Source organism: Nicotiana attenuata, chromosome 12 (genome assembly GCF_001879085.1).
Source record: "Nicotiana attenuata strain UT chromosome 12, NIATTr2, whole genome shotgun sequence".
Taxonomy (NCBI): domain Eukaryota; kingdom Viridiplantae; phylum Streptophyta; class Magnoliopsida; order Solanales; family Solanaceae; genus Nicotiana; species Nicotiana attenuata.
Window position 1 is genome coordinate 5,536,351 of NC_032000.1, and position 11,150 is coordinate 5,547,500.

The 11,150-nt window shown below is 36.1% G+C and overlaps 2 protein-coding genes across 2 annotated transcripts; both read left to right on the forward strand.

The window, feature by feature from the left end:
• On the forward strand, positions 384-3,681 carry LOC109235831 (O-glucosyltransferase rumi-like; the record flags this gene model as incomplete). The annotated part of the gene is made up of 5 exons (XM_019402081.1): positions 384-952; positions 1,467-1,659; positions 1,747-1,811; positions 1,910-2,120; positions 2,693-3,681. Coding segments are annotated over 5 exons (1,401 nt in total), but the record flags the coding sequence as incomplete, so codon positions are not given.
• On the forward strand, positions 4,846-6,834 carry LOC109236151 (O-glucosyltransferase rumi homolog). Its single transcript, XM_019402363.1, has 5 exons — positions 4,846-5,171; positions 5,466-5,658; positions 5,743-5,807; positions 5,895-6,105; positions 6,320-6,834. Exons 1-5 carry the CDS (start codon positions 4,861-4,863, stop codon positions 6,695-6,697), a joined length of 1,158 nt encoding a protein of 385 aa, XP_019257908.1. The 5' UTR covers positions 4,846-4,860; the 3' UTR covers positions 6,698-6,834.

Here is an 11,150-nt window from a genome sequence, read left to right on the forward strand (position 1 = left end):
ACCCAAGAAAACCCGAGATTGAAAAACCCGACTTTTGTTGGTTTGATTTGATCTTTGAATTTAATAACCCGACACAATTGGTTTGGTTTGATCTTTGAATTTAATAACCCGACACAATTGGTTTGGTTTGATAATTGAAACACCCGAACCAACCCGTCCTGTCTACACTTGCGCACATTATAAAGAGAACGAAGGAGTTACTCTTTAACTTTTCTCTTTAAATGAACGGCTTGGTCGCAATTGTAAACTGGAAAATTTACTTATATACACTGATAGTGTGGAAGAACAAGAACCCTTGTTTTTCAAATCACTCTTTGATTCTCCTACTTGAATTGGTTGACTTTTTAGTAATTTACCATTTGATTCTCCTACTTGAATAATTAATTGACATTTTCTTGTTTAAATTTTCACAGGCAAAGTACTCAGGTCATTTCTATAAAAAAGTAGCAAACTCAACTATCAAACATCAGATTTTCGAATATCCTCTGGATTGCAATGCATGGAACAAGACTAATACATGTCCAAGAACCTATCCTACGTCCTATAAACCCTTAAATCCTAACAACTTAACATGCCCTGAATATTTCAGATGGATTCATGAAGATTTAAGGCATTGGAAAAACACAGGAATCACTCGGGAAATATTGGAGAAAGCCAAAAAATATGCTAATTTTAGATTAGTAATATTGGATGGGAAAATTTATATTGAACGATATGAAAAATACTCTATTCAAACTAGACATTTATTCACAATGTATGGGATTGTACAACTTCTAAGGTGGTACCCTGGGAAATTGCCTGATTTGGAGATCATGTTTGACACCAATGATCGGCCCGTCGTCGCCGCCAAGGACTTCCGGCAACCTAACTCCGGTCCACCGCCGTTGTTCCGGTACTGTTCAGATTGGCGGAGTATGGATATTGTTTTCCCTGATTGGTCATTTTGGGGATGGTAATTAACCTTCTTTCATATCCTTCATTTTTTTTTTGTGGTACTAACATGCATTTCATAACATTTTATTTCTTCCATTTATTCACCGAAAGTTGACGAAATATTGTGTGCCAGTAAATTTTTTCTACTTAAAACTAGTGGTAATCCGTGTCTATTATTGCTCATTAAATGGTCTGAAATTTTAGGAATTATATTCTTTTATCTTTTCAAAAGAAAGAAAAAGAGAAACTTTACTATGACTTAGGTCAAAAGTTTAGACTCCCTCCTAGGGGGCAGAGGTAGAAGTTCGGATACGGGTTCGGCCGAACTCAATAAATTTTGCTCAAACAATGTATTTGTATTAAGAAACTCATTAAGTACATACAAATAAAATTTAGAACCAGTTATCAGCTATTGAAGTCGTCGTTCTAAAATCTAGAACCCATAAAGTCGAAATTCTGACTCCGCTTCTGCGCCCTCCACCTTCAACTTAACTAGTTGTAAAAGATGATTGTGTTTGGTTTATTGTTTATAGGGCAGAGACAAATATAAGACCATGGAGAAGTATGGTGAAGAATATAAAAGAAGGGAATAAGAAAAGCAGTTGGAAGGAGAGAATACCCTTTGCTTATTGGAGGGGAAATCCTAAGGTTTCTCCAATTAGGAAAGATCTTATGAAGTGTAATGTTACTCCAAAACAGAATTGGGATACTCTGTTATATATCCAGGTATTTTTTTCCTATTATTACTGCCATCATCAACAGACATTTACATAATAACATGATCTTTAATATGTCTACAAATGATAATCTCAGGATTGGGTTGATCAATCCAAAAAGGGGTACAAAGAATCAAATATTGAAGACCAATGCACCCACAGGTTAATATTCCAAAAATTTTATCTTTTCTATATGCTAATTATTTTGTTAAATATGCTTTTGGGGCTGATTGATTTGAAAATTGGTGCAAAATTGCTAGATTTAAAATATATGTAGAAGGATGGGCATGGTCAGTGAGTGAGAAGTACATATTTGCCTGCGATTCTCCGACATTGTACATAACTCCACGTTACTATGATTTCTTCATGAGAGGGATGATCCCGCAACAGCATTACTGGCCCATTAGAGATACTGATAAGTGCAAGTCTTTGAAGTTTGCTGTTCAATGGGGAAACAATCACACCGATAAGGTATACCTTCAATTTCCACATCCGTCATGTGTGTGTGTGTGTGTCTTCAGGTATAGTTTTTCTCTATCACATATCAACAGGTTGTCCTTTCTCCCCTTTCGTCACAAAAAAAAGGTCTGATTCTGAGAAATTCATGTGTTTAGGTACATGCTAAGCAGAATTCATAAATTATGCAAACTCTCTCTGAATACATTTTTACATAGTTTTTAGGGAGAGAAAAAGATATTCTCTAAGAATACCATATTTGGAGTATGAAAGTGATACTGAAACTGATTCGGAGACTGAATTTAGAAATATATTATAACAAACTGATTGTATAACTCTTGAAGAGATATACAAGGGTTGTATCTGAAACTGAGATAAATTCAAGGCCTATGACTTAATAGAGTAGAAGCTGTGCTATATGCGTAAATTTTTCAAGAAACTACTCGAGCTTTAGCAGAAGCAGCTCTCTGAGCCTAGTAGTCATCTGTGTCACTAACATCAGGCAACAATAGTATGCTTTTCCAATTCAGTTTGTTTATAATGTTTCTTTAATTACAACTATTTTTTTTTTAATTTGAGAATATCAGGCACAAGCAATAGGGAAGGCAGGAAGTGACTTTATTCATGAAGACATGAAGATGGAACATGTATTTGATTATATATACCATCTGCTGAATGAATATGCAAAGTTGCAGAAGTTTAATCCAGTTGTTCCTCCAAATGCAACTGAAATATGTTCAGAATCATTGGCATGTCCTTCAGATGGTATTTGGAGGAAGTTTATGGAAGAAGCCTTAGAGAAGTCTCCGAGTAATACTGAACCATGCACACTTCCACCACCTTATAACCCTCAACAACTTAAGGCCTTTGTTGAACAAAAAGTTAAGGCTACAAAGCAAGTGGAGGCAATGGAGGATGAGTACTGGTCCCGGCTAAACAAGAAGCACTAGCTTGGTCCTTTTCTTAAATTCCCTTGCTAATTGTATCCTCATGTATAATACCTTAGTACTCTTCACATAGAACTTCAACCTCTATTCCTCTTGGAATAATCACTGGCAATCTTGTTCTTTAGTGTACTTGTTTACAAATGCTATATATCTCTTCTAGAGTTTCTTCTATATAAGTCATTCGGTATTCGAAACTCATTGCCCTATTTATCTGGATTCATGCCTGATATGTCCATTAAGGAAGATATCCGTACGAAGAAGTTCTTCATTTTCAGGGCTCAAATCGAAGGCTTCTGGTTAAGGGTGGAGCGATCCTAATTATCCCACCATACAACTTAACCATCGATCATAGGACCACGCGTAAAAGTGTTTATGAAAGATAAAAGGCTTAAACGTTCCATCATCATCAGTGTTCCATTTATGTGGAGATAGCTGGCTAGCTTCACTTTGGACATTATCTCTTCCCCGGTTTGCCAAAGCCAGTCTTTAGTTTAAATCTCTGCTTAGGACCATAAGTAGCCTTTCTGGTGGTTGAATCAGAAATGATCTACTATGTTTAGTTTCACTATATTTCTTTTGCTGATATCTTGAGGGCCACTTGCTGCATCTCTAGTTTAACAGTTTCTCATTGTCAGTTGTTATACATAAATAAAAAGCTTGTTTATTTCATTATATTTCTTCTGGAAAGTAATCCTGCTATCTTCTTTTCTTTATCTTGAGGAAAAAGCTAGATCAAGTAAAAACTTTGGCTTTCAGATAATGAAAAGCAGAGTCTGTGGATAAAATAAAATAAAATATTTTCATGACTGCACGAAGCGCGTACAACTTGAGACTAGTTAATGAACAGTTTACCATGGAATTTATTTTGCAAGAAATTAATCACTTACCTAAAGGGCAGATGGAGTTTGGATATACTTGCAAATTGATTTCTTCTAGCAGTAGTACTCTAAATTGAAAGCTAATTACAAGAATTTAAACACTTACCTAAAGGGCAGAAAGAGCATCAGATTGTGGAGATCAACTTGGAGACTGGAATGTCTAAAGACTTGAACAAGACTAATATATATAGTTTCAAAATACTTCCATGGTCTCTGAAAAGTTTCAATTTTGACTTAGAAATACCAATTTCTCTGCCTAAACATAAATTTTTTAGATGAATTTTTATAGGAGGTGGAGGAAACATGAAAGAAAGGAACGAGAAGTTGATGATCAATGTTCTGCCGCAAAAGAATGCAGTGGTGGGAGCTGCAAGATGGAAATATCTGAAGAAGAGATCCACAGCGACAACCTTCGTTACAGCATTGCTAATTTTCTTGTTTGTCGTCATAGCTTCAGCCTTGTCGTTTGCTGGATGGATTGATCTTGTAAGTCAATGCATATATTTGATAGTGTAAAAATTCTTTACTGTCATTCCAGAGTGGTCACTGCTTTAATGGTTCTTAGGCTGCACGAGACCTTGAATAGGTCACTGCTTTAGCGATTCCAATTATTACAGACTGTTACATGTAGATCTACTAGTAATTTACCATTTGATTCTCCTACTCAGATAATTAATTGACAGCTTCTTTAAATTTGTGCAGACAAAGTACTCAGGTCATTTCTATCGAAAATTAGTTAACTCAAGTATCAGGCCTCAGGTTCTTGAATACCCTTTGGATTGCGATGCATGGAACAAGACCAATACATGTCCAAGAAACTATCCTACATCTTACAGACCCTTAAATCCTAGCAACTCAACATGCCCCGAGTATTTTAGATGGATTCATGAAGATTTAAGGCATTGGCAAAAGACTGGAATCACTAGGGAAATGTTGGAGAAAGCCAAAACACATGCTCACTTCAGATTAATAATATTGGATAGGAAAATTTACGTTGAACGATATCCTAAGAAATCTATTGAAACTAGGCATTTATTCACCATGTATGGGATTGTACAACTCCTAAGGTGGTACCCTGGAAAATTGCCTAATTTGGAGATCATGTTTAATACAGATGACCGGCCGGTCATCGCCGCTAAGGACTTCCAGCAGCCTAACTCTGGCCCACCCCCGTTGTTCCGGTATTGTTCGGATTGGGAAAGTCTGGATATTGTTTTCCCAGATTGGTCATATTGGGGCTGGTACTTAACCTTCTTTTCACCCTTAATATTTTTTTTATATAGGATTTACACTAGTGAAGGGAGCTTTGGAGCAACGGTAAAGTTGTCTCCGTGTGACTTATAGGTCACAGGTTCGAGCCGTGGAAGCAACCATTAATGCTTGCATTAGGGTAGACTGTCTACATCACACCCCTAGGAGTGTGGCCCTTCCCCGGACCATTCGTGAATGCGGGATGCTATGTGCACCGGCCTGCCCTTTTCTAGGATTTACACTAGTAATGACAGATGACTGTGTTTTGGTTTTATTGTATATAGGGGAGAGACAAATATAAGACCTTGGAGAAGTATGATGAAGAAGATAAAAGAAGGGAACAAGAGAAGCAGTTGGAAGGAGAGGATACCCTTTGCTTATTGGAGGGGAAATCCTAATGTTTCTCCAGTCAGGAAAGACCTTATGAAGTGTAATGTCACTCATAATCAGAATTGGGATACTCTCTTATATATCCAGGTTTCTCTTCTACTATTACTGCCATCATCAACACACATTTAGATAAAACATGACCTTTAATTTGTCTTCAAATGATAATGTCAGGACTGGACTGATCAGTCCAAAAAGGGTTACAAGGAATCAAATATTGAAGACCAATGCACCCACAGGTTAATATTCCAAAGATTTACTCTTGTTTTGCTAATATTTTATTGTTTTGGGGAGATTGAAATTTGAAAATTGGTGGAAATTATCAGATTTAAGATATATGTAGAAGGGTGGGCATGGTCAGTGAGCGAGAAGTACATATTTGCCTGCGATTCTCCAACATTGTACATAACGCCTCAGTACTATGATTTCTTCATGAGAGGGATGATTCCACAGCAGCATTACTGGCCTATTAGAGACACTGATAAGTGTAGATCTCTCAAATTTGCTGTTCAATGGGGAAACAATCACACCGACATGGTAAACTTAATATAGTCTAGTTGTACCATATTGAATAGTTTTCAAGAAACTGCTCGAGTTTTAGTAGAAGATGGAAGCTTTTCTAATCTAATAGCCATCCAGGTCTAGCTAATCAACGTCGTAACATGCTAACATCAAGCAACATTAGTATGCTTTTCCAATTCTATGTATTCACTAGTGCTTCTTTGACAACCTTTGAATTTGAGAATTTCAGGCACAGGCCATTGGGAAAGCAGGAAGTGATTTTATTCATGAAGACATGAAGATGGAACATGTATTTGATTATATGTACCATCTGCTGAATGAATACGCGAAGTTGCAGAAGTTTAATCCAGTTGTTCCTCCAAATGCAATTGAAATATGTTCAGAATCATTGGCATGTCTTTCAAATGGTATTTGGAGGAAGTTTATGGAAGAAGCCTTAGAGAAGTCTCCAAGTAATACTGAACCATGCACACTTCCACCACCTTATAACCCTCAACAACTTAAGGCCTTTGTTGAAAAAAAGGCTAATGCCACAAAGCAAGTGGAGGAAATGGAGGATGAGTACTGGTCCAGTCTAAACAAGAGCACTAGCTTGGCCTTTTCTTAAATTTCCTTATTGCTAATTGTATTCTCATGTACAATATACCTTAGTGCATGCTCTTCACATACAACTTCAACCACAAAGTGTTTAGACAAAAACTTTGATTTTTGATAGCCGAGAGCTGTTAGTCTATAGAATGTTTGGACATAAAACTCCAAGGTTGTGTTCTAGTTCCAATATTCTCTAATTAGTTTGTGTTGTATGTTAACCATTAATACGTTCCTTTCCCTTCTAAAATTGTGGTCTTCGTAATTTTCTTCAAGATTTTAGATTCTTGTGCTGCCGAATACTAATTCCTATCATTACAAATAAACAACATATTAAAATATGATTCTTAAACAAATTTGGAACCAAAATGGTCTCCATCAGCTCAACATGACCGTTCCACTTTTTCTTGTGCTGATGCCCGTGCCATCTTTATGAATTCGAGCGGCAGGCTCCAAATTGCCTAATCGTTTAAAATTTTATGGGTCCATCAGAAACGACCTAACGAACCATAGTCATTGCATCGCCGTGACCGTTCCTCTTTTTTTGGCATTTTAGGGCCACAAAATAGGAATCCAGCATTCGAGCGACGAGCCCCGAATCTCCTTAAATTTTGTGGGCCCATCATAAATGACCTAATGAACAATAGTAATTCTTTCTTCATGTTCGGTCCTCAATTTTGGCATTTTTTTACATTTCTTCTTTCATTTCTTTTTACCTTTTTCCTTTATTTTTTTCATCTTTCTTCCTCATTTTTTTAACATTTCTTCTTCAGTTCTCCATATTAGTTTCCTCTGGAAAATTTTCACCTCTCGTGTTCTTCCAAAATTATTATTTTTTTCTTTTCTTATTTTAGTCTTCTTTTATTTCTTACCCATATTATTGAAATAACACCCATTTAAATCTTCTTATTGAATCCAACACTTATAGAGAATAAAGTTGAATCCAACACTACATGCTATCTTCTTCTTTTTTTTTTTGGCTGCAAAGCAAATATAAACAAGGACTTATTCAACTGGAATCTAGCATACAACACAACCACAATTAAAGCTGAAAATAACACAGTTGTATTAGGTCCTACTTTAGCCAAAAATGCCTAAAATTAATCAATCATTCGAGAGTAATATGCCACGAGTAAGCTAGCTACATCAAAAACTTAGTACAAACCATAAGTTGATATAGAGCATTGGCTTAAAAAAGTGGCTTTTCAGCAAAAATAGTTTTTAAGCCAAAAGCAATAAGTTAGGTTTGCCCAGCTTATTGCATTTGGCTCGTTTTAAGCAGTTTTTAACTTATTTTAAGCAATTTTTAACTTTGTCAAACACTAAAAAAAGCTAAAAAGAGCTTAAAAGCTGATTTGATTAGCTTAAAAGCCCATCCAAACACCCTCATAGTTACACAGACACACCTCTAAGAATTCAACGGGAAATTTTTAGTATATAGAGAAATATAGTTCAAGGGGGTTTTGGGGACACAGATATTTTGGGGGAATTTTAGGTTGAGTTAAATAGCTATGTGTAGTGCCACATGACACATTTTAGTTAATTGGTGTGCCAGACGCACCTCTAAAAATTCAACCGAGGGATGTTTAATACAGAAAAGGGCCAAATATATCTTTGTACTCTCAGAAAAGGTTTAAATGTATCGCTCGTTATACTTTGAGTCCATATATACCCATGTCGTTATACTATTGGTTCAAATATAATCCTTTTCCGTTAAGTTTGTCCAAAGTGGACATCCAATCCTATGTGGCACTAACATTTGATGAGGTGGATGCCACATGGCTTGCCACCTCAACGCCCCTAACCCATTTTACCCCTCCCTTCTATTTTTTTTCTATCACTAAAATGTTCTTTTTCCCCACCACTATTGCCACCATTACTGTTACCATAAAAAATATTGTATTTTAAATTTAATCTTTTGTATATGGATTAGGGGCGCTGAGGTGGCATGCCATGTGGCATCCACCTCATCAAATATCAGTGTCACATAGGATTGGATGTCTACCTTAGACAAACTTAACAGAAGAAGTGTATATTTGAACCAATAGTATTACGACAGTGATATTTTTGGACAAAAAGTATAATGAAAGATATATTTAAGAGTTAATACCCTAAAACCCCCTTAAAATATAACATTTTTGTTAGTTTCCTACTTAAACTATTCAGTGTCCCCAAAAACCCCCTGAATTATATTGTCCTTCGTATTAAAACCCCCTCGTCGCTGACCTGGCATAACGTGTGCAAACACTCGCTTGAGAGCGTGTGACAACTGAAGAAAGCCATCAAAATGGCTCATATGACAGAAAATAATGGCTAATTAGCCTAACCCTCTTTCACATTTATTCTTTTTAATAAATATTCTCCATATTTCAGTTATATCCACCTTTCGTCCTTATTTTTTAACCATTTTTCCATTTTTCTTACATTTTTGAATCTTTTTTCTTCAGTTCGCCATATGGATTTCCTCTGAAAAAATTTCTCCCTCTCTTGTTTCCTCTGAAATGATTTATTCTCATTCTTATTTTAGTCTTCTTTCGTTTCTTGCACATATTATTGAAAGAATACCATTCTTATTAAACTCAACACCTTGTAGAGAATAAAGTTGAATATCTTGAACCTTCTTTATGTAATCTGGAATTAGAAAATGTAATTGTATTTGTTGGCTAATTAAATTTTTATTTGCGAAATTTTATTTTGTGTAATCTTTTTTATGTAATATAAGATTATTTTTAAGAAACACTATATGCCTTTATTTATATTTTTCTGTACTACAAAATGAATATAAATGACTTATTCAATTGGAGTTTAGCATAATTCACAATCACAATTAAACCTAAAATTAACACAGTGCATTTATATTATTATGGCCAAAACTCATAAAATTAATCAATCATCCCAGAGTAATACATCATGAGTAAATTGTATAAAAAACTCTTTAAAAATCACAAGTTAATATAGTTAGACAGACGCAACATGGGGTTTTAATATATAGGAAAATATAGTTCGGGGGGGGGGGGGGTCCTTTGGGGACACCAGATAGTTTAAGTAGGTAACTGACAAAATGGTGATAGTTTAGGCGGGTTTTAGGCTGAGTTGAATAGCCACGTGTAGTGCTATATGGCATGTTTTTTAAATAATTAGGAGCGTGTACTACACGCACCTCTAAGTATACAATGAGGTATTTTTAATATGAAGGGTAATATAGTTCAGGGGGGTTTTGGGGACACTGAATAGTCTAAGTAGAAAACTGACAAAAACATAACAGTTTAGGGGGATTTTAGGGTATTAACTCTATATTTAAACCTTTTCTCATAGTACATGGCTATATTTGGCCCCTTGCGGTTCTTAATATGAAAGGGAATATAGTTTAAGGAGGTTTTGGGAATACTCTATAGTTTAAATAGGTAACTCACACAAAGTTATAGGTAAAAGGAGATTTTAGGGTATTAACTCTTTTTAATAATAAGACTTTGAAAGAACTCTCTTGGCTAAGCTAGCGTTTGGCCATAGATCCCAAATTTATTTTGAAAATCTGATTTGGGTGAAGTTTGGTTTGAAGATGAAAATGTGTTTGGACATACGTTTTCAAAACATATTTTCCAACTTTATTTTGGAAAAACATGTATATAATTCCCAACGTTTTGGGATTTTTTTGGAACAAGGTGAATTCCATATGAGATGCAAAAGCGATTAAAAATTCTGATAGCTTCCATCCGGGCCACTGGAGCAAACGTTTCATCATAGTCAATCCCTTCATCTTGATTGTAGCCTTGGACAACTAGCCTTGCCTTGTTTCTTGTGGTAATTCCATGTTCATCAAGCTTGTTTCTGAACACCCACCTGGTTCCTATAATGGTTCTATCTGGGGGTCTGGGTACCAGGTGCCACACACTGTTTCTCTCAAACTGGTGCAGTTCTTCTTGCATGGCGGTAATCCAGTCTGCATCTTTCAAAGCTTCCTTGATGTTTTTGGGTTCTATCTGGGAGAGAAACGCTGAGAAGGCAAGTGAATTTCTGGCTCTTGACCTGGTTTGTACTCCAGAGTCTAGAGGAGTGATGATGTTGTCTATAGGGTGAGAGCTTTGGTGTCTCCAATTAGACATCTGAGGTTCACTCTGAGAGGAGGGAAGTATGTTTGGCTGGTCTTCCTCTATCCTTCTTTCAGGTGCTAGTGGAGTTCCCTGAACTGTATCAACTACCCTTTCTTCAGCTTCTGTGGTCGTGATTGAGGTGCTTGGTTCTGTTGATGATGAGGCAGCATTGTCTTCATTTGGCTCTTTTACTTGACTCATCATGTCTGTCTTTCCATTTGTCATGTTAATGACTTCACCAGGAACAAGTGAGGGTTCTCCATCTTGATATTCCTCAGCACTCTTCTCACATGATGGATAAGATTCATCAAAGATAACATGGACACTCTCCTCAACACATTGAGTTCGCTTGTTATATATCTTGTAAGCCTTGCTTTGAGA